This window comes from Acanthopagrus latus, chromosome 22 (genome assembly GCF_904848185.1).
Source record: "Acanthopagrus latus isolate v.2019 chromosome 22, fAcaLat1.1, whole genome shotgun sequence".
Lineage (NCBI taxonomy): Eukaryota > Metazoa > Chordata > Actinopteri > Spariformes > Sparidae > Acanthopagrus > Acanthopagrus latus.
This window is the reverse complement of record NC_051060.1, coordinates 18163106-18187349: the sequence shown is the minus strand read 5'-3', so window position 1 is coordinate 18187349 and position 24244 is coordinate 18163106. Positions and strand designations below refer to the sequence as shown.

At 40.8% G+C, this 24244-nt stretch overlaps 1 protein-coding gene across 3 annotated transcripts; it reads left to right on the top strand.

Annotated features, from left to right (window-relative positions):
• On the top strand, nt 1-23316 carry hbs1l (HBS1-like translational GTPase). 3 transcript variants are annotated; one of them, XM_037086147.1, is made up of 18 exons: nt 23-347; nt 956-1021; nt 1294-1425; nt 1564-1812; nt 12463-12571; nt 12750-13000; nt 14470-14635; nt 15381-15498; nt 17103-17249; nt 17668-17709; nt 17965-17977; nt 19696-19764; nt 19903-20007; nt 21537-21627; nt 21741-21849; nt 21966-22066; nt 22237-22381; nt 22571-23316. In XM_037086147.1, the coding sequence occupies exons 1-18, from the start codon at nt 305-307 to the stop codon at nt 22580-22582; spliced, it is 1968 nt and encodes a 655-aa protein (XP_036942042.1). In that variant the 5' UTR covers nt 23-304; the 3' UTR covers nt 22583-23316. The 3 variants fall into 3 exon arrangements, with proteins under 3 accessions (XP_036942040.1, XP_036942042.1, XP_036942039.1); XM_037086144.1 differs by having other exon boundaries at nt 25-347; nt 17668-17742; nt 17860-17977; XM_037086145.1 differs by lacking the exons at nt 12463-12571; nt 12750-13000; nt 14470-14635; ... (9 more) ...; nt 22237-22381; nt 22571-23316 and adding an exon at nt 2425-5495 and having other exon boundaries at nt 1-347.
• Nucleotides 23317-24244: the final 928 nt, after the last annotated feature.

Sequence of the window (24244 nt, the reverse complement as noted above, 5' to 3'; positions counted from 1 at the left end):
GGCCGCGTTGGTGAATAAGCAACAGGAAGTTACGTCAGCAAAAGGCTCAGCAGATTTTAAAATGTGATTTTAATGACTGCGTTGTTGACTAACAAGCAAATGACTAAAACACAGCGAGGTTATTATTTGGAAGAAAAGAAAAATCACTGATTTCTTTTCGACGAATTAATTCTGATCTTCCCTCTGCTGTAATTTCCCTGAGCATCATCAGCAGCAATGGCAGCCGGGCAGTGAGACACATGTCACAACAGTCTGTGAGCCGAATAACATTTACGCTGGGGCCGAGAGAAGACATATAAGCAAAATGTCTCGGCACAGAAATGTTCGCGGTTACAACTACGATGAAGGTAAATAACTTGAGCTAGCTGTGACAGTTCAAGCGACAGGCTAACGCCTCAAAGCGCTAAACTACGTAGCCGCTATGCTAATATTGACTGTTATCGATATTAGCGCTAGCAGCTACTGCTAGCTAGTTTAGCTGGCACGATAACAGTACTGTCGTGTCACTTGCCGCTTGGCACACGGTTAAAAGCACCATGATACTAGTATAAACCTTTATACTCAAACGTTCAGGCTAATGTTATAATGTCAAGCTAATGTTTATGTTCATTAAAGTTAGCGTTAGCTACATAGCTACCTAGCTAACTTCCCAGTGTTTTTTGTGAAGAAATGCTAAAAGCATTTAACTCTTGTTTTACACCTGCTCACTGTATCATCATATTAAGGCTCCCAATTTGTCAGACTTACTTCGACATTGTGAAATAAAGTTGCACGACTCTTAATTTACAGCCTGGCATGCATTCAGTGAAACTGCTGACAAGACAAAGTGACAGCTGTGACAAAAGACTCTATACAATGATTGCATCACAGTAACTGCGTTTGTATATGTGTATGTTTTGTGTCAGGTTGAGAAAGAGAGACATTCTAACCCCAGTAATACCTTTATATTTTCTAGACTTTGAGGATGATGATATGTATGGACAGTCTGTGGATGATGACTACTGTATATCACCAGCAACAGGTTGGTATCAGCGAAACGAAAAACTATTGGTGGCATTGTGTGTGTTTTCTGATAACTAGACAGTATTATTATTAAGGAAAAAAATATGTGTCATTTGATTTTTTTTTCGGTTAACGTGGCAGCAAAAGCTACTTCAAGCTCATTGGCAAATATTCTCTAACATGTGTAGTTAATACATTTTTCTGTAAATGTTTATTGTGATTAAATGATCATCAACCAAACATCAAGTTTCCTCATTGGCCAAGAAGTAAAGGTGATTTCTGTTTATACAGCAAATCAGTTCATCTACTCGCGTCAAGACAGGCAAGCGCCACGGGAGGAAACTTTAGAAGAGGAAGAATACGAAGATGAGGATGTCCCCATGTCCCCCACCGTCACTCATGACCTTGACCCTCTTGATCAAGGTAATACTTCATCTTTGTGTTAGAAAATGTGCTAGGTGAGCACTTTTCTCTATCAATTATTCTTTGTTTCATCTGTATTTTTTTGTTCGCATTGCAAAATACATTGTGTGTGTCTAACATGTGCATTGTACTCTGTAGCAAAACTCTATTCTTGCCTGGACCATATGCGGACTGTGCTTGGAGAAACCATGCCAGACTCAGTCCTGACTCAAGCAGCCATGAGGTGTGGGTTTGACCCACACAAGGCACTGGATGCAGTCCTGTCTGAAGACACAAAGACAGCCCCAGTTCCCAAAATTACAAGTGAAGAGACTTCGGTAGCAAGAGTTAGCCAGGAAAACGCGCCGCTTCCTCAAAGAACCAAACAAGAGGCCGTGGCTGAGAAAGGTACGCCTGGAGTGGATCAAATCATGATCGTTTTATTGATTGGAAGTTTTTGTCTTTGACTCGTCCTGTTATTTCCCTCCCCCTGAAAAACAGCTCCGAGTAGTTCTGATTTTTTACGTCTCAAATTTGAGCATTGTTTTTTTTTTTTTTATTACATCTTGAATACTGTTCGGATTATAGTTTAATTCAGTGTGATAATAACAGTGTCATTAAGGAATAGCTGTGAATGAAATGATTATTATATGAGGCTTTTGAAGTCTGCTTAAGGACTGAGAGTTTGTGCGGCTTTTTAAGGAGTCCAATTCAACAAAAGCAGCTGTTAATTCTGTGAAGAATAAAAGGTAACAGCAGGGTTACTGCTTCTGGTGTAGGCCACTTGAATTGAACATTTGTCTTGATATTTGGACTGAATATCTGTGGGTTCTTCGGAATATACTTGAACTAAATGTTATTTTTTATAATGTACTTAGTACTGTTTACAAATACAAATGTTTAACAAAGCGCCTTCTTTCTGCTCTTTCATTTTGTTTATGGTATGATTCAATGGACGTCTTCTCCATGGTCCTCCTTTCTCTCCTCTTTGACAACTGCGATTGGCTTCTGTAAGGTAAGGAGCCTGCTTGTTTGCTTCTCACACAGACATTACACCCAAGACACAACCCACTCAGCCAGAGGTGCAAGCAAGTGCACTAAACTTGCGTGACCTCTTATCGCATCATAAGGCTAACCCTATGTTAGGCAGCTCTGAAAATCCAAATTTGAGCCGTCAAAATGTTAGTCCAGATGTTGGTGGCACCAGTCTGGCACAGCTCATGTCTGAGCATGTGCAAAAGAGTAAGGTGTCAGGAGTAGCTGATGCAGGGCGAGGTCTGGGTATTCCCTCATTAAGTGCTGTCAACGTGGGAGCTAATTCACCTCCGTCCAATATCTTTAATCTGAATAGTCTTTCACTGGGAACACTGGCATCTTTAAACATGTCTTCAACCTCTCACAGCTCAGCTCCCTCCCTCCTTTCAGTTCCACTCAGTAGTCTGTCGCTAAACAACCCCAAGATAACAACTGCAAGCTCTTCTCTGCCTGTCCCTCCTGGGTTTGGGAGTCTCAGTTCTGTACTCCAGAGCAATCAGCAGGCAATGGGAATTGGGATTGGAGTCAAACCCACAATGGCTGATCCTAAGGGAAGCCCATCATTGGCTGATTTAATCCAGGAGCATTCAAACCGCAGCCCAACTTCTGTCAGTAACTCCTTCCCTACTCCCCAGAGCAGCATAACTTCTGTGAAGTGTCAGGGGATCGCTGCACCAGCACAAACACTCTTGCTGTCTGAGCTTGCGTCACAGCACCAAAACAGGAATACAAATATTCAGTCTCAATCAATGAGCACCGAACCACCAGCAAACACCCTCAGCTATTCTAAACCAACCAACATTACTCCTGCATGCCTAGGTGGGACTGTCTCGTTGTCTCAGCTAGCCCTGCAGCATCAAAGCAACAGTTCCTTAGCTTCCCCTCACCCTGTGAGCACTGAACCTCCAGCAAATGCACTGCAGCAACCACCTGGCATTTCTGAGCAGCTCTCTTTGTCACATTTGGTGTCTGCACACAAAGGCAAAACCTCAACCACCTCAAATGGGTCACGTTACTCTCTCACCTCGCTCCTCTTACCAGCAAAACCAGAGAGCGCTGGTGTGCTAGCAGAAAGTACTCCAGAGGGTGGGACCAACCACAAACCATGCAACCAAAACTCTAAGCCGCCTAAGCTGAGGCAGACTATTGATCTGAGTGCACTCATGGCCCAGTCAGATGGCGTGAGCCCTCGTCACTTCGACAACGACCTCCCTTCACCGTCCTCTCCTACTCCAGTTGTCATGGGTCGGGATTGTTCTATTTTTGCAGAACCATCAGTATTTGCAATTACCTTGTCGATTCAAAGCCGCACACCACAGAAGAGGATGAAGAATAGAGTGAGGGGGAAAACAAGGGGTCAGAGACCAGGAAGTAGTTACCAGGCCTTCCTGTGTACATTGCAAGACAAACACGGAGAGCAGCATACCCCGCTCTCACCAATTGCACCATTCCGCTTCGACACGCCTTCACCTGACGACATTGTCCGTGCTAATCAGCAAAAGGCTTTCACCAGGTAGACAAGGACCTGAAAAGCTCTTAATTCAGTTGTGTGCAGTATGGTGCTAAATTGACTCACTTGGACGAGAACCCTTTGGCAGCCTTTGCTCCACAGACTGAACGAAACTCAAAAAGTTGCAGCACTCAGGGTCATCAGTCCTTATGAGACTTTTTTAGCTGTGTACCACCTATCAGTCATGTAAAGTCACAACACTTTTGGGACCAACAGAACCACAGAATGGCAGACTCGCTGTCTGGCAATGAGTCTCCCATAGCTACATAATAGAGAACGATCATGTTTTAGTCAAACAGGATCAAAATCTACCGCTCAGTTACTCTGGCAGCTTGAGAAGAATTGCAGCTAATGCTGTGTTAACACTGCATGGTACAGTTCAGATCAGCTTGACTCGCTCTCTTTTATTTGTCTGTGTTAAAAATTGTGGTTTGGCTGCCCGACACCTGGTGCCTTTTTTGGTATCAGCTTTTTCAAAGTACCAAGCACAGTGAGCACATACTAAATGGTGAAGTGAAAACACTTCAGAGCTCTGATTGGTCAAGGAATCATCACTAGAGCAGTCACATACGTCACATGGAGCCCTCAGAGTCATAACATCATCTGTACTCTGATGTGGGATTTCCCAAACTCTCCAGTCTTTTTCTGAAACAAAGTTTGTCTCCCTGCTGTGACAAACAAACATCCCTTCGATGTCCTCCATTGTTCCTGTGTTTTGGTCATTTTAATATGATATTGTGGCAGTTTGACATTGCATCTTTAGTGGAAAAATCAAGAACACCACCAAAAGTAGGTTGAGTGTAACAAAGCTGTACCATGCAGTGAAAACACGGCTCAAATAAACTTTCTACTATTCATCTTTTAAGAACTTTTTAGATTAGCTTTTTTCTCATTTACTGTAGTAGACATTTTTTTTTTTGACATTTTAAATTTGAATCTTATTTTTGTATGCTTAGATTGCTGTAATCTTTTTAAATTGATTTTTTTTGTATGACGGTAAAATAGTTTAATCATAGTCTGGGACATTTCTAAGTATATCTCTTTTTTGTATGGCCTCTTTTACTAGTTTTGAGCGGCATGAAGCCTCAAAAGAGAAGAAAGAGGTTGAGTTTGTTTGCAGGTGTGCTGCAGCTATTGGAATATGGATCAGTTAACCATCGTACTGGTTTACTGCTGCCTGTGTTTGAGATCATAGGGTAGACATTTTGGTTTTCGAGGACACCTGGAGATTTTCCCATGAAGGAGGGAAATGTACACACACACACACACACACACACACACACACACACGCACACGCGCACACACACACACACACACTTTTAATGTTTGATACTGAAGAAATGAGTTCATTATGAGTGCAAGCACTGTAAATAAAGACTGTACAGAATGAACAAAATGAATGCATTCAGCCCTGAACTAAAAGAGGTTTTTCTTGCTCTTACAAACTTTTAATATTACGATGTACAAATACACTGGGTGTGTCATCACACTCAGAATTGAATTTGTCAATTTTCAAATAAAGATGACTGACTATATGAACTATGAATGCACCTGTGTCTGGGCGTGTCTCTAGTTGTGTGTTTAGGAGTGCTTTAATGTGTCTGAGTGTCTTTTAATCGGTGTTGTATTGATCTTATTCTCCCTCCATAACCAGTTAAAACAATGCTCTATCCCCTATTTTAATCTGAAATATGTGTGTGTGTGTGTGTTCAGTGACTTCACTGTCATAATATGTAGCTGTTGAATAAGAGGGTATGTCCATTTTGTGAAGTGAAAACTCTGCATTATGTATCTGGTGCAGTGTATGCATGTAAAAAACAGTGTGTTTTTTTTTTTTGTTGTTGTTTTTTAGGTTAGCCCAAAGTTTCTTAAGGCAGCTCACATTTTTTCCATGAGTCACTGGTATTGGTTTGAATGGAGAATCTTGCCCCTAAAGAAATGAATGTTCGAGACTGATGATTGGAACTAGTCCTGGGGTTGACAGTAGATAATATCATGTACTAACAGCAAAAACTGTCAGGAGACCCTTACAAAAGGGTAATCGTCTTACTGTTGTTATCAGGACACCGGTCTCTACTCTAGTGTTGAGATAGTAGGATATGATTACGGCTGATGACAAACTTTCCTCACTGTTCAGTCATTTTGTTGCCCTGCCTTAAATGTAAGAAGGCTATTTGTGTGAGGGTGTGGGGTTTGGGCTTAGATGTGTGTAAACTCTACAGGTGCAGAAAGCTGAGTGACCCTCAGGCTGTCAAACATAGAGTGGTTAGCCTGAGGAAAATAGTAGATAATAAAGGGCATATAGTGTTAATAATGACAAGTTAAACATTACAAGTCAAACAGGTTCTGTGTGTATGTCTAGTCCTGGGAGCTTTGTGATGTTTGGCAGTAATTATGTGTATTAGGGATGTTGCGGTCTGTCGTCATCATGATCAAGAGCACTTTTGGATTTAACAGTGTGACAATCTAGAAATGAGTAAGTGTTATTATGAACTGGGTTGGTCCAGCAACAGTTTTGTCCTCTTCTCTTAAGGCGAGCCAGCGTGTGGGTTTGGGCAGGAAGCTGATCACTTGGAGCAAATGTCACCCCAAGCACACAGCGAGTCGGCACAGCAGCCGATCACCTCTCTCTCTGTCTCTCTCTTACAACACCTACGTAGGAAAATCTGATCATGTCTCTCGACTTTCACAGCTTTGTCAAAAAGCTTTGACAGATCAAATCATTTTGTGTCTTCACAGGCTCTGCATTTCTGCAAGGCACGCCATGTTGCACAAACATAGTTTTGTTGTGATGTGGTGCCAACACTGGAAAATACCATTTTACTCGCAACAAGTGGTCAGAAGATAGCAGGTGTGTTTGGATGTGCCATCAGTGCTGTCGCTTTGTTGTGGTGTAGTATGTTTACAGGAAAAAAAGGCAAAGAGTGCAGTGTAGTTCTTTATTTAGATGGAAAAAGCTGCACTTGTTACACGAAATGCAAGAGGTGGGCTCTACAGAGGCTGAGGGCAAATAATATCGTTAAAGACCATAAAGAAGTGATGTGACAGTTTGTTGCAGGCATACACAGTGTCTTCAGAGTCATTCAGGTTAATTTGGTTGCCATGTGGCAATTGGTAATGATCATACTAATACTAAGTGACGAGTAATCCTAATCTTTCTTAAAATATCGTCATTTTAAAAAGCAAAATCGCTGCAAGCAGTTTCACTCGAAAAGAGGCAGGGTCTGTGTAGTAGCGTGTCCTTTGAGTTGTGCCTGCACCAATACCTGGTCCCTGGTTATTTTATATTATTTGGATTTGACTGCAAAGAGATTTTCATTTGTGGGATATTATTTGAAATTATATTTCCAGTACCCTGATATACATTTAGCTTCTTCCTTCTGTTGGCTTTGTTGCTAATTAAATCATTGGTATGCATTGTGTTTGGTGGTTCAGATTCAAGAGTAGTGGGTTCCTGGCAGAGTGTAGGAGGCACTGATTCATTGTGTGTGTGTGTGTGTGTGTGTGTGTGTGTGTGTGTGTGTGTGTGTGTGTGTGTGTGTGTGTGTGAGCGAGAGAGAGAGAGAGAGAGAGAGAGAGAAGGGGTGACCTTTAAGATCTCTAACTTTAAATTGCGGACGTGGCACCCCTATATGCTACACCTAAGTTGGTTGGTACTAATCTGTTTGTTGAAGTTGGAAGTTAAGTTTGCACAACTAATAGTCTTCAAGTAATTCCGCTGATTCTCAGTCCGATTCAAGTGTGATAGTTTGTGAAACTAGTTTCTGAAATTACCCCCTCGTCAACTCCTTCTTACTTTCTTAATAACGTGTTAATTGCAGCAAGTTAAAGCGAGTCGTGAATTGAGATTTAAGACCCTTTTGAATCATGGTTATCTTGCACCATCACTCTCAATGTGTAGGAAACTCCTTTTATAGCATTGACCTTTAGCTTGATGCCCACATAACGTGATCATGGCAGCAACATTCCAGGGTGCAGCTCTTTTGGTCATAAGCTCACCCAAAAATCTGTTAAGTGCAACTTAACATTTTCATTGGTCACAGCAGTGCTCCGGTAATTTAGCAGTTTATTAAAATGTGAAAGGCTTTAGCCATTTCTTTAATTATTTGAGGACAGAAGCATGTATTTACACATTTTTTCCCGCAAACATTCTTGATTATTATATTTAAACATAATTTTTGAAAAAATTAGATCAAGATGTGTCACTACCTTCACCTAAATGATGTGCTGGTGCCCAACCAGTGTAAATGGTTAGTCTGGAGTCCTGTGATATGATCATTTCAGCATGTGACTGTCAAAACTCATATGGACTTCAACGACAAGGCAACATTCCTGTTTATATCCAGCTGCTCAGCTAACATGCAGAACAGGAAGATGGTGATTCACAGCCAGTATGCTTTCACCTCCTCTCCAGTCTGCCATGCTTTATTCATCAAACATGTTTGACTTTCTTGCCTTTTATCCAGCTGGAAAAAGATGCAAGTGTTTCATTAACGTCACTGAAAATCAGCCTCACTGTTTGATCTCTGTACCTGTTTTCTTGGTTCTTTGGAAACACCCCAAAAAAACACATCTAGATTGTATACACAGAATGGAAGGTGGAATTTATAGGTTGATGGGTTTAATTAGTTTGGTAAACAATGTAAATCCTGAATGCATGCTGACATTATATGTTAATCTGCTGCTGGTCAGACACATTAAACCCTCGGTAGCTCTATTTTGAAATCTGTCTGTAAACAGTAGGTGAGAGTTGTCAGGTGCTTGGTATGAGTCAAGGTTGACTGCTGAGTAAGTGAGTGTAGAAGATGAGGTGATATCTTGGTAGATGTTGTCCCATAAAATGTGGCGCAGTGGCACCGATGTGTGCAAGTATGTGACTCAACCTGAAAGGGGTCAGATGGGTCCTACTTTCATTCATATCTTTGTGTCTTCAGTTGTCAAATGTGAATGAAGTGAGTGAAGCTATTTTGGTATATCCATTGAATTACAGCAGAAATAAGCAGCCATGTGCAAGCTAGTGCCAAAATGTAAATGTATGTATATATACACACACACACGTACCATATCAGGTGAGTTTATACTCTCTGCACTCTGTGGTACATGGCTCCTATCCCTGAACATTCTGTATAACAACCACAGCCGGACAAAACCAATTGTAACTTTCACAGTAACATATTGGGTCAGACTCAGATACAATTCTTGAATCAATGAAAATGTTTTTCCCCTTGTTTTCCCCCACAGTAGACCTCTTAAGATTTGAGTCAAATGTGAGTCTTGCCTTTTGCAGCCTTTAGTGGCCTCTAGTGGCGGGAAGCCTCGGTATCAAAAAATTATTTCCAGAATTTGTTTTTTTATTGCGATTTCCATCAAAGCTGTTCATGTCATAAATATCTTCGGGAAACTGTTTTGCCTTTAAGAGAAATTAAGAGCATGGATTAAGACCAACACCTAATGCAGTGTGGCACCTGTCTGCATTTCTCTACATCTTTCTCTTGGGTCTCTTACTCTCAAATGCACAATTGGCTCACCCTGGGAGGTTTTCAGTCACTACAACAACTGCACTTTCACCCGGAGTCCTTGTTATTTTGCTTTTGCATTCATACAAGAGTGTATTTGGATGGCGGAGGGGTTGATATTTGCATATCCTGGGCGACTCCCCTTATCCTGTGCTCAGTTGGGCCCTTAGGCCAAGGTGTATAACTGACTCACTAATTCTTAGTCACTGCAAGGGACCCCTATAGTAGAGAAATCCTGGATGGATTGACACCAACTGTTTACCCGCCAATCCAAACAGTGTAAAGAGATCCTGCTTCAAGCCTCAGAACCTGATAGTACTGTATAGTTGTTCTCAGACCGCCCTTCTGTTAACGTTGCCCCAAGGCCAGCAACAGAAAAAGTTATCCAGCAAGTCGGTTGTTTGCGAAGGTGTTCAGGTGTTTGACAGACATGTCCGGTAGTAGAATTGGGGGTTGTTTATTGATTCAGACCTTAAGGGTGTTGAATAGGGTGAGCCAGTCTGTTTCACCCCAGGTTAGTAATTTATTCATTCTATCCATGTACTGATGATTATCAACATCCGACTGTGTTAAAGAATGCATTCATCCAAAAAAATAGTCAGTCTGCTCTCTACACACCCTCGTGCTGATAGTCCTTGAAGTTTCATAATCCGCAGAGCATTTCCAAAGCCTCAAAGCAAAACAGCATCGCAGCGCAACTGAAATAGATTGGGACTTTTTAAAAGATGTTAAAACAACTTATAAAAGAGGCTGCTTATGTTGTTAATTCCAAGTCTCTGGAAACCCCAGACTCTTGGTCAAGCTTGTGCATCGGCTTCAGTTTCAGGGGGCTAGAATGAGTTGCAAGGAGCTCTTTTTTTTTAATTTTTTTTTTTATTTTTTTTTTACATTTTTAAAACAAGTCCCCATTCCAGTTGTAAAGGAGAATGCTGCAAAAGTGGACTATGAAACACCACCTAGCTTTCCCTTGGCATGGGGTTAAGCAGATAATGACAGAGTTCTCATTTTTTGGTTGAACACATACTTACTTACATAATTTAGTGAAGGTACCAGTGATCATCCCCACAATATTGTTGCATTAATGATATTGAGGAATTTGCAGCCAACCCAGTCTAGGCATTTTATTAAGTGCTTTTGAGATCTAACGTGATTTAAGGAGATCATCTGTATTACAGCTGATGTTCCATGTAAGTAAATTGCAAGCTGGCTTGTTGGAAGCAGGTGGTAGAAACCTCCACGTCACAGTAGAAGGGACAAGAAAAGCCCCCAGCTGCAGGAAGAACATAAATTCCCCAGAGAGTACTTAATTTATCTCATGTTGCTGCGTACTGCTGGACAGTAATGAGTCAAATCTTAGTAATGACAGTGGTCTAAAAAATCTATAACTGTCCTTTAGGTACCTTTTTTGCAGCAGTCTCTTACAGGTAGTCCTTAGTTTTTAACCCTTAGTTTTTAGAATTCATAATGGAAAAATAAGTTTTAACCATTTTTTTATGTACAGATAGCAGTTTCAATGACAGGAAGAATAAAAGATCTTTAACGCAGTTTTGCCTTTGTTGCCCATTTTCCCCCAACATATTCATATGCATGTACGTGCCATTGCTTACAAAAAAAATTCTCCTCAGGGTGCTGAAAGCTACCTACTTGTGTATCAGTGTTTCAGAATGAGAGGGACTTTTTCTCTTTGTCATATAGAGAAAGCTTGGTTAGAGAAAGTCCATTAATAATTCTGTTGAATCACACCTTCTTTCCTCTCATTTTCCCTCTGGGTTTTTTTTTTTATGATGAATAAACTGCCTGAAGCATACAGGAGAACACAAGTACAATACAAATACAAGCTATATGGTATAAGATTTCAGTTTTTCAGTGTTAAAAGACGAACATCAAAGAGGATTGAGCTCCTCAACAATATTTAGCCTTATTTAAGCTTTTATGTGTCAGATGTGACTCTAAAATGAGTGAAGATGGTGCAGGAGTTTGTCCTGTGTTGATACTAACCATGAAATAAATAAATAAATGCATAAATGAGAGATTAAAGGAAAACTGTCAGAAATTATATTTTTGACCAACATCTCTTTTCCAAGTTTTAACCTTTTAACCAATTTTGCACGACTGTTGAGGAAGTCTCTTTGTGCAAGTATACATGCAGGTGTTTTTTAATCAGTTGTGCATCTGTGCGATAAGACAGTCATTCACCTCCAGCTCGACACTTTGCTGAGAGTGACACCTTTTTGTACAAGATTCATTCTGCGAAATGCTGTGTCACATTGCTCTATTTACGTGGAGACGGGAGGCAACGGCCACTTCTGAAATTAACCCTCTATGCACCAGGATGTCACTGCCGCACACATGCACACAGACGCACACGGTATGCACTAGGCTTGGCTGCTGCAGCCCAGTCTAAATGAATCAGTAGCAGGTTGATATGACTGGTACCGGTGGCCATTTGGGACTGGGATGACAAAGCAATGACCTCAACAAGTCTCGCTGCTGCAAAATAGGAACTACCAATCAGATAGATGGGGCCTCGTCTCATTGCATCATGTGCTTCCGCTTCGGAGGATTTTCTTTACTGTATTTTCCAGTAAGGCATGCAGCTATCATGAGGATAATAGTCATAAATGTAAATGTTGTAATATCCTCCAGATGTCTTCATGCCAAAGGCGCATACATGCAGTACGTGTTGTGTAAACTATCTTGGTGTCACATGTATTTTATGTATCACTTATTACAGCTCTATTTATTGAGCTAGAAAAGCAGAACAAGTGTGTGTAAGCTATTATATCAAACCAAAAAATGTAGTGTGAGAAACTGTTCAGCCTTATCCTATTCATGACAAATATTGGCAAGTCCTTACCAGTACACGTAAACCATTTATCACAATGAAGGTGTTTCCGGGCCCTTTTTTATATAGGAAAAAATGCGTGGCCCACAGTGACTCATGATTGACTTTGTTTGTGATCAAGTGTACAGTTTTGTTCCTCTGTTCTCTTAAAGCTAAAAGCAGAGATGCGCCTCACAGTAAAGTGGACTCTGAAGTGGTACCCAAAGTGGCCCGCATGACTGTCTCTGGCAAGAAGCAGACCATGGGCTTTGATGTTCCCAGGTAGGTTATACACACAAATGCACGTTGTTCTCATAAAACAGTGCAAAAACATTTAAGGAGTGATTAAATTCCTTCTTCCATCTCCATTGGAAATCAATGAATGTTCAGCAAAATAGTAGAGTAGAGCACGATGGAAAGTTGTGTTTCATTGTGACTAAACTCCATATTTCCCCCTCAGCACCGGGGAGAACGGTGTTGTGACTGCTTCAGTACGCCGGGGTGGCAGCCCCGAAAACGCCACCGCGACCTCTGCCTCGGAGGCAACATCCAAACGTCCCGAGACTCCATCCAAAGGGTCTAATGCAGACGAGCCCTCTACCGTTCCAACCCCAGGCCGCTCCTCGGGAAAAGCCCGGCAGGCGCTCAATATCAAGGCTGAGCTGGAGAAGCGACAGGGTGGCAAACCTCTGCTGAATTTGGTGGTTATAGGTAGGAAGGAAATATACAAAACCACTCAAAAACCACCACAATAACCCCTCACGACTAAGCTGTTTGGTTTTTTTTTGGTGAAGGATCAGCCCAATTACAAGAGATACACATGGTGATGCGCACAAGAAGGATTGAAAACAGTTATACTCACTTGTAGAACAGTTTCCTACTTGCTGACTGTTCTACAATACACAAATGTGGCCTACACTTGAAAATAAAGAGGAAGTACAGCTTGAATTATTGGGCAATATACAGTACTACGGGTATGTTTATCATGCAAAACTAAAGGGGAAGATCAGCAGCAGGAGATCAGTGGCCTTTCTATAATATTCTTAAGTCTTGAAATGGAAATTTATAACAGTAATAGAGCCACATTAAAGTGTTCACACACTGCATTACAGCTCATCATAGCTTTTGTTGAAGAAGGTACTGAGCTGTTGTACTGATGTACATCAATGATGCTGTTCATACTGACATGTCATAACAAAACGGCAACATGGAGTCAGCCATTAGGGGCTCCTCTGCATAATGAAATTTACACAGAAGAAGAACGTTAATGCCGTTAGTGCCAAGCAGCCCTCCTCCCCAAGGCCATGCTCTTGAGTGGAACTCCGTGACACTGCCTAGAGATTAGGACTCCATGTTCAGAGTTTTCACATGTTCACATTTTTTTGCTCACCTTCTAATTAGTATTTTTCAGCTCTAGTGCAATGGTTCACCATAAAAGCACCAGACAGACCAGAGACTATCAGCAACCTCTCACGGCTAGTTAGCTCTGTACATGTGTTCTTGCTACACTGAGCGATGGTTGGTACCTCCTCATCTCCTGCATTGCCATGAGGCCGTGCCACCGACGTTGACTGGCCTTTGCCATCATCTGCTGCATCTCCAAATATGGTTGTCAGGAGGGAGCTAGCACAATTTGGGTTTTTTTTCTGCCACATCCCTGAATTTGTAAAAGTGCAGAGTGTCCCTCACATGCATTTGACCTCTGTGTCAGACTTTTCTGCAATGCCTCACAGTTGCTTTTCCGTCACCCTGTTTGGTTAACATGTCTAAGTATAATAGTAGTAAATGAGTGGAACTGCAGACCAGTGCAGTTGCTCAATCATATTTTCTCATTCTCAGTTACACCAGAAAAAAGTGACTTGGTAGTTTCAGAAGTGCAGATGATTCTAGTTTCCCACAGCCTGTGAAACCTTTCGTTTTACCACGGTCCTCTCCCTCCCCCCTCTCTCCCCCTATCCTTGTTCCCATTTCTGTCTGCCTCCCCTCTCTTGTGCAATTCTGTGTCTTTCCTTCTCCCATCTGTGGCTTCCCTCTATCTTATCTTCACTCTTCCCCTACCTGTCTTATCACTGCGGTAACACTCTTCCTCTTTTTCTGTCTGTTCTCCCTGGCACTTCTATCACTGAGGCTCTCGTCATTGTACCCCTTAACCCCTGGACTACATTATTTCTTCTGTGCAGGTCATGTAGATGCGGGCAAAAGCACACTGATGGGCCACCTGCTTTATCTGCTGGGCAACGTCAACAAGCGCACCATGCACAAGTACGAGCAGGAATCAAAGAAGGCAGGAAAGGCTTCCTTCGCCTATGCTTGGGTCCTGGATGAAACCGGGGAGGAGAGGGACAGGTACACTTTGAGCATGAAACTCCAGATGAACAGATAAACATGGATGGAAAGGGAAATTCACAGTTGTCGTCCTCCCACAAGCACACGCTAGAGAAACACTCTTGTGCATTTCAAATGCTTACCAATCTTCGGTGACTTCCTGCTGTGTGCTTTTGGTTGATAACATATCTTGAGTCACACATTTAATCCAATTACTGGTGTTACTGGTAGCAGTGATAATAACTCCACATGATAATATCCTGCATTTGATCTGGACAAAAATGGCCTGTTCACAAATCTTTCCTTCGCTAGTACATAACTTTACGACTGTAAATTGTTTTATGACTAATGGTAAACACTAAATGGATCCTCCTTTTTAACATGTCTGATACGTTGTTGTGGAAAACACGTCCCTGTTCCCCTGTCTCTGTTTATATTCGAGTGAAACGGAAGCGAAATACGTCAGAAACAGAAAGTGACTCGGGTGGGAATCCATATTCAACTATCAGTAACTTCTGAAGTAAATGCGTAATACTTAAAGCAGACTGAGAGCCTCGCCCACTAGAAGACGTTGCTCATGAACTGAAGTCGACCGAAGCTTTAAATCTGGATTCCCTTATATGGCAGTCATTCCACTCAAAACACCATCCACAGGTTTTATTTGCAGTATGTTCACGTTTCATTTTACTTCTACACAAATGATTGTATACGTTGCAGATTTTAGTAGTTATGAAACAAATCCCTCTTTTTTCTGTGTTTGCTTCAGAGGTGTGACAATGGATGTGGGCATGACTAAGTTCGAGACGAACTCTAAGGTGGTGACCCTGATGGATGCACCAGGACACAAAGACTTCATCCCTAATATGATCACAGGAGCTGCACAGGTATACCATGTGAAAGAGTTGAAATATGCAACATCTCCAGGCATCAAATTGTGCACCTCCTAATGCTGCTGTTGAAGGTGTACATTAAGAGGAACAGTCTTCCTGTTAATCTGTTTTCAGAAGCAGAATAATGGTATGGAGCCTGCTCATTAAAAGATATAATACAAGTACAAATACATCTTTTTGTGTGTGTGTGTGTTGCAATTACTCAAAAAAACAGACGTCAGACGAACAGGAAACAGATGAATTGATAAAAATGCAAATTAATAGATATTAGAAAGCTACGTGTACCTACAGGTTAATGCTCTAAACCAGTGTGAACAAATGAACAGTAAAGTTTTTCATATATATATATATATATATATATATATATATATATATATATATATATATATATATATATATATATATATATATATATATATATATATATATATATATATTACACACACACATATATACATATATATATATACATATACATATATGTATGTATGTAGATGAATAAAATCTCTTGTCACAGTTTCTATAATTTTATAATGCCACATTGAAACAGTATGATACAAAAAGAGTCATAAATCAGTTCAGTGGTCTGGTTTGCTAAGTGGCTAATGCACACAGATATAAAAGTACTAACTGTTAAGATTGAAAGTAAATACATTGTTACTTTTGCACCTCTAGTGTAGAATCATTTCACTAATGTGCATTTCTGTGCATGTTTTTTAGCCCACATGCACTAAAATGCTTCTTCCAACATCCGATCACATCAGGTTGCTGCATTTATGCCGTAACCATCTAAGGCAATCGTGATTGATTAATTAAGTAAAACTGACTTTCGTTCTAACTTCTTTCAAATCTCCACTTGATTGAGAGGGTTCTTTCCCTCCTGCACAAGAACCTCAGCTGCCCCACCCGCCCAGAGATTTGAAATAACTTTTTGTGGTTTTGGGTGTTGGTGTCACAAGGTGTTTTTGCCGGCATGGGTGTGCTTGTCTGAGTCTGTTTTGAGGCACTCGTGTAATTTCTCTTTTTACCATATGACTGTCATCACGTTCAGCCTCGTCGTTTCGTGACTAAGGGGTTTCTGTTGCAGGCAGATGTAGGCATGAGTCTGCCGCATACTCTGAGGCCAAAGATGGTATATCTGTAGCCTGCAATGATTTCCAGAACATCCTGTACTTCGTTAATGTACAAAGAAAATCTTTATTTTTACATTATAGCCTATATTATGCATTTGGCTGTATTTTGCTTCTAATACTAAAATATTCCTCATCAAAGAAGGGAAACAATAAAAAAAAAATCTATATTGTTGTGAACGTTTATTTTTATGGTAGGTATATTACATCCCTTTAACACCCTCTCTGTGTACAACATGTACACTAGATATTAAAGTTAAATGTGATGTTTTGAAGTGACTTAAAATGCCCTCCAACACTACTGACACTTAAGCCTCATAAAAGCTTGTACCGTGTGTGTTAAATATTGAAATTCAACTGTTGAATTACCTGCCGAGCTGAGTTCATGTGTAATTCTAATGCTTATATCTGCCTCAGCAGCAACAGATGCATGTGGTTCTTATCTGTCTCCCTCGGTTCTCTCTTCAGGCCGATGTGGCGGTGCTTGTGGTGGACGCCAGCCGAGGAGAGTTTGAGGCGGGCTTCGAGGCAGGTGGCCAGACCAGAGAGCATGCCCTGTTGGTGCGCTCCCTTGGCGTCACTCAGCTGGCTGTCGCTGTCAACAAGATGGACCAGGTCAGAGCCAGAGATTTACTTACAATAAGAGGGGGGGGGTTAGCTGTTACCACATGTAATACCATCTATCTTTTCAGAGAAGTCCTTAAAAATAATTTGTGCTTCAACTGTACTCCTGCAGGTATTTTAGATACTATATACTATATATACTTTACTGTACACAGATTTTGGACTGCAATAAAATAGGCCCTTTTCAGATTTACTCATAGTTCAGGACCTCTAAATGCTTCTGTGAGTAGAGAACAAGGCTTTAGGGAACTGTGTGTGTGTGTGTGTGTGTGTGTGAAACTGTGATTTTGTTTCCTACTATCACTGGCATTTTGCTGACACATTTCCATTGCAAAGCCGCGATGAAGGGGAAACTTTCTCTGTCTGTAATTTTCTCTTTCTTCTTTCTTTACGTGCATTTTCAAATCAGGTAAACTGGCAGCAAGAACGTTTCAAAGACATTACTTCCAAACTTGGGCAATTTCTCAAGCAGGCAGGATTCAAGGTGAGGTCACTGTTAACACCCCACATCTTCACATGAGAGGATGTTAAACATTAATATCATTTTGGCTCTTTGGCTCAGAGTTTGTTTCAGTTTTTTGTTTTTTAAATGTGTTTCCAGGAGTCTGATGTCTTCTACATCCCCACCAGCGGCCTGTCAGGAGAGAACCTCGTCACCAGGAGTTCAGTGTCACAACTTACCTCTTGGTACTCTGGTCCCAGCCTGCTTGAGCAGATTGGTAATGCTTGCTGACATGGTTCAAGCCTCCCAAAGCACTCACTGCCTTTAGACATGCAGACTCAGGTCTCACTGGGGTAAAAGTGAAAACGCATAAAAGCTGCATTCCTGACCATTTGACATGTTGCAAACTGCATTAAATCTGTTGATCCAGACTAGTGGTGAACATTAAAAATTATTTGGCTGAAAAGACAAAACTAAATTATAAGTAATAAAACCAGTACAGTGATGACTATCCTGCCATCCTCTTTACACTCAAAGTACCTAAAGTACATCACATCGCGGTGAAAATCTTTACTGTTTCTTGGTTTGAGGTTGAAAAAAGGGTGACACGTCACTTTTGAAAGATCTCATTTGAGTGAGATGTCACTCTGCCAGCAAGTGATCACTTCATTTTAGAGTGTTCCTAAAACATGTTGATTTGCATCAAAAACCACTGAGAAATGTTTTACTCTGAATTAAAAATGATATTGTGTTACTCATAGGTAGTTATGATACCTAAAAAATTCATATTGCAATTATTTTTGACGGATGTCACAACTGCGACATGATTCACAGTTACTGGAAGTGATCACTCACACATCACAATTTTCATTTTCACTGAAGCAAAACTGTAAAACTTTTGATGATGTGACATTTGTTTGGGTCTGTACCAAGCAAACACTCTCTAACATCTGTAGAATAAGTTTTGCATCTTCAGCACCACAGTGAACGTTTTGTCACATAGTTTACCTTTATCAAAAAATGCAGTTTCTAGCAATTTGGATTTGGTACTTGCCAATATTTTGATTAATTGTAAATTGCCAGTGTCTCCATATGTAGTCATTCAATCTTTATTTTAACTTGGGAAAACGGGTGGAGACGTTATTTGCAATATAGCTGAGAATAAATGTACACAAAACATCGTAGCCATTGAGAAAGACAAGCGTGGGAAGTCCATTGGCTCGGTTGGTGGAGCGGCCGTCCCGTGTGCAGAAGGCATTGCCCTCACTGCGGCCCTTTGCTGTGTGTCACTCCCACTCTCTCTCATCCTGTTTCCTGTCATCTCTGAAGCTGTCTTATCAATAAAGCCATAAAAAGGCCAAACGAAACACAAGCTTAAAGAAGATAGAGCTGATCAAAGGTTAAACTGATAAACCCCCAGGAATAAATGAAGTTATAACAATATTAAATGGACAAATCAACTGAAACAAGAACAGCTGGAAGTGAAATAAGTTGAGATCGAAAACCTAAGCTCTAAACTGCACAGGAAGTCACACGTCACTCCAAAACTGTAGCCTCAGCACTAGACAAGCACATACAGGTGGAGAAGGTGATTTTGCTTTTGGAACAGTCTTAGACATTTTCTGAGATGTTAAGGTGCTATTGGAAACCATCAAAACAGACCGAAATGGAATTGACCACAGCGGTGAGGCTTTTTACGTCTGCCTGTAAAGTCTCCAAAGCACAGATTTTGAGTGGAATATCACTACGAGGAGACTCACTGCAGCACTGACTGGTTTACACGACATAGTCTATAGTTTCTTTAGAGCTTTACAGTCCTGTGACTGTCATTGAAGTGCTGACTATTAAGTGAGGATACTGATGTGTTACTCACCCAGTACCAGAGATTCACCACTGACTGGGTGATTGTTAGACATGTCATCATATACAATTTCTGTTCCCATGTTGATTTCTTCCCCTTTTTTTGGTCTCCTGTATTTTCCTATTCTTTCACAGATGCCTTCAAAGCCCCTCAGAGATCTGTAGACAAACCTTTTAGACTGTGCGTCTCAGATGTGTTTAAAGGTAAAAGATACTGTATGATGCATACTTATACTTAACAAAATGTGATTTTATTCATCCTTTTAGTTTTTTGCCTCAATTTCATTTCTCTTTTTCCTCTAAATTAAAGACATTGCTGAGGTTGCATTGTTCTCTTCCCAGACCAGGGTTCAGGCTTCTGTGTAACAGGGAAGATCGAGGCTGGTTACATTCAGACCGGAGATAAAATACTGGCCATGCCTCCCAATGAAACCTGCAACGTGAAAGGTGCGTCTTTGCTCCTAGTCTGGCACAGTGGCTGACTTTGGTATTTTCACTTTTCTCTGTTATTTCGAGTCCTACAGAGCATTTTCTTTATAAATGCTGATAAGAAACTGCACAGAAAAATGTCCCAAATCATATATAATTAATCATGAGGGAGGAAGTCTCAACGATGCTCCTCATTATTATCTGTAGTAGCAGAGCCAGAAGTTCGTATATACAGTATGATTAAAAACACCAATGGCCAACAACTTATACATACAATACACAATATACACCAAAGAGTTTGTATTCAAGTCAGCTGTTCTGTAGTGCAGAGAAGCAAGAGAGATAAAAAAAACAAGAATGGATAAATGTGTGTACAATGGTGGATGGATTATATACATTATATACATGTATATACGTTATGCATATGTCAGCAAATAAGCAGGTGCTGTTGATATGGATGCCACGAGGCGCACTCATACACCCACGACACGGTTGGAAGCCCCTTTTAAAAGACATCTCTCTACTTCTTTAACATCCAGACCACAAAGTACTATAACTTGATAGGTCCACAAGATCTATATATATGTATATATATTTATACTTCTGTATCTAATCTATCTGTAAAAGATGACTTTTACATATAATACTGAAAAAATTGCATTGAATTAATTTAGGATGATTAAGTTATGAGATTAATTCACATCAACTCATTGTGTTAGATATACTTTGCATTGAATGACATACTTTACGTTGAACTTAATGTAATCACATTACTTGGAAATATGTATGATTTCATTGAAAAATAAAGTCAGTGTTATAGGGAAATAATGTTTTTGAGTGATAGGCTCTACCATATCCTACCTCATGTTTTCTATTCTGTATATACTGTAATGTCTCATTGTTGAACTACTGTGACTGCTGCAAATGATTTGTACTGTTAACACTGTATTTATCTTGGCATATTTGTTTCTACAACATACTCTGTTTATAACCTCTATACATGTGTACAAGACTTTGCACTTCACTGCTATTGACGGTTGTGGTTAGGCGCTAAGCAACATTTCACTGAGAACTTGAACTTGAAGTTCTAATATACAGATTAATTAAAAATATTATAATAACCAAAAAAAACCACACAATTGTACGCTGTAAGAACATATCTCAGGCAGGATTCTCTACTAGGCTTGGCTGGCATCAATAACTAGTTTTTTCCATCTATGAGTCAACAGCTTGTGATCTACAAACACCTGTCAGTGTGACAGACTTTTGAATGAGTGGTGTTAGACACTGCCCTCATGTGGCAGATGTGTGCCACCGTCAGCAGAGTAGGGATGTCTGAAGGTGCACGGAGAAGGGAAAAAATTTAAAGCAGTCAAAAAGCTTCAGCAACACATGTATTTAAGTGTAATTCTATCCTTTGACTGCTTGCGTTTTGTCTTGTTGTCTTCTCCAGAGTCATCATGAAACAAATGACAAGAAACATTTCAAATAAGTTGAATGTGAGAATGAATCTAAAGATCTGGACCATCTGTTTGTCTCCGCCACAGGTATTACTCTCCATGATGAGGCTCTGGACTGGGCTGCAGCAGGAGACCACGTCAGCCTGACAGTCACCGGCATGGACATCATCAAGATCAAGTAATCAAAAGATCAATGCTATTTATTTGATTTTTAGCTTGGAGGTCTGTGTGCGTGTTTTGATTTGTATACGTTTAGCTTTTTTTTTAAACTGATAACGTGCTTCCTTCCAGCGTGGGCTGTGTGTTCTGTGATCCCAAGGAGCCCATTCGAGTCTGTACTCGATTCAGAGCACGAATCCTTCTCTTCAATATCGAGGTCCCCATCACACAGGGCTTCCCAGTAAGTGCAACCAAACACACTCACAGTCTTACCATCAACATTTATTTGAACTGTTGAAACTGTTTTCATTCTATGCACATCCTTGTTCCAATCTGTGTGTGTGTGCTTGGTTGTAGGTATTGCTGCACTACCAGACAGTCAGTGAGCCGGCCACCATTAGGAAACTGATAAGCGTTCTACACAAGAGCAGCGGTGAGGTCCTCAAGAAGAAGCCAAAGTGAGTTTTCTGGGGAGGCACTGGGTGACATTATCTTTTTTCAAATAAACAATCACACATTTTCCCAAGAATGCTTCATATTGCTTTCTACTTTAGATCCAAATGAAATAATGTGGAGAAAATCAAGTTCTTCATCTTCGGTGTTCATTGTGTGTGTAATTCCTGTTCAGGTGTTTGAGTAAAGGTATGAATGCCATCGTGGAGATCCAGACCCAGAGACCAGTGTCATTAGAGCTGTACAAGGACTACAAAGAGCTGGGCCGCTTCATGCTGCGATATGTCGGCTCTACCATTGCTGCAGGGGTCGTCACCGAGGTGAAGTCAGAAACAACTTGTAGATTTTGTGTTAATGCAGAAAAGCATGTTGATATCCTGTTCTTGAGGCATATACCGTACCTCTCTTCTGTATATCTTCTTAATTAAGAGTGAGAAAATCATATGGAATCAGTCATTTTTTTTTCCTCTTCAATTAAACTGTCTACTTCTGCTTCTCCCTCCCTGCAGATCAAAGAATGAAGAGCCCTTCAGTGGACTCAGAGCCTGTCAGACCTTGCTCTCCAGCCTGCATGAAGCCAGAGACAAAGTGCAATTCCTCTAGAGACCTCGGAGTGTCAAATTCATCCATCCACCTCTCTGTAGCAGTAGCTGCTCTGATCAACACTAACCAACTGCACAGTAAACCAATGGTGACGGGCAAGATGCTGAGCAGCCGCCTCCGTCAAAACAGCCGCATGACCCAGCTTCTCCCACTCCACACACACTGTTGTTAGTAAAATCCTATTGCTCTCAATTCACAAATTGTTCAAGCTAAATCAGTGATATATATCACACTCTGAAAGACAGTCTGACCAAGTTGAGATTTCCACAGTGATTAATTTCACTGTTCTCTCCTGGAAGGAGCTGCGGCTGATCATTAATCTTGACTAAAAATGTAAGGTGGAGGATCCAGCTCAGTTTATGTGTAGTAAAGAGAACATTTGGTTTTCATTCTAAGGCTCTGCTAATCAAAGCCGCTGGCTTGAAATAACAGATTTTAACTGTAGACAGAAATGAAATAATGCAGGAGTTGAAGGCAAAAAAGTTTGCATCTCAAATGACATGGCCAAGGAAACAAGGTCCGCTCTACTGATGGTGGAGTAGATTGTGAGCAAAAAAAGGGAAACTCAAATGTTCACCTCCCTCTGGATACAACATGTTAACAAAAGATACTTGAAATGCTTCAACAGTAAAGCACAAAAATGTTTTTTGAATTGTGGATGTGTTTTTTTTCTCTAAGTGAAGGAGGAGCTGTGTCTCTGTTTATTTGTGTGTTAATCTGGACATGTCGGTTGCAGATGGTGTGAAGGAAGATGATGCTAAATGAGCACGACACCGTTAATGTGTGGTTTTGAGTCTTGATTTCAGGAGTTTTAACAGTCCATCTCTGCTGACCTTGATAAAAGCCTACAGTCTGTGACTGAGCGTCCTGCGCGCCAGCAAACCATATTTTCCTGTCAATCGAACTGCTTATGTCAAAGTAAGTAGGATGTGAAAATGTAGAGGTGAGAATTTCCCGTCAGGTTTGACAGTGACGCAGCGATCGTGGAAAGCACCAAAGAACATGACAGTACGTTCAGAGTGTGGATATATAGAAAGATTTTGCACGACAGTCTTCAGACAGACGCGTTTGGGAGTTCAACAAACGGCTCACTGCACTTACAGAAAACTAGTCTACTGTTAAAACATAACAGGTGATTCGGTGTATGTGTGCTTAATAGTGATGGGCGAAGATACCCAGGTATTCAAAATATTGCAAAGTTTTGGGAAATAGCTGAGATAGTGGAAAGACGAGGAACGTGTTGCCTACATGTTGTGAGTGGAGTCAGCAGAAAAGACAGGAAACGTCAGAGGAGATCTGAATTTAATTGACAATGACTAATCATGGAAAGAGTAACAGGAAGTCAATCCTAAGAAAAACACTTTCTTCCTGCCTTGTTTTTCAGACTACGCAGCTCGAAGGCATCACCGTCCTGGTCATATAGAAGAGATTTAACTCGGCATCGGTTCAAAATAAAAGGCCGTCACAGAGCCGCTGTGAATCAAAAGCGCTTTTCTGTTTTCTATCCAAAAAAATAATTGAATGTAGATGATTCAATAGATCATAAACGTTGACAGTCACTCATGTAACTAAAAAACCCT

What these genes read in the sequence shown, in the direction of transcription:
- hbs1l (XM_037086144.1), top strand. Translation starts at nt 305, where the DNA reads ATGTCTCGGCACAGAAATGTTCGCGGTTACAACTACGATGAAG. An exon ending in GCTGAATTTGGTGGTTATAG is followed by an intron (nt 13,001 to 14,469) that starts GTAGGAAGGAAA and finishes TCTTCTGTGCAG; the next exon opens with GTCATGTAGATGCGGGCAAA. An exon ending in TCAAGCAGGCAGGATTCAAG is followed by an intron (nt 17,743 to 17,859) that starts GTGAGGTCACTG and finishes ATGTGTTTCCAG; the next exon opens with GAGTCTGATGTCTTCTACAT.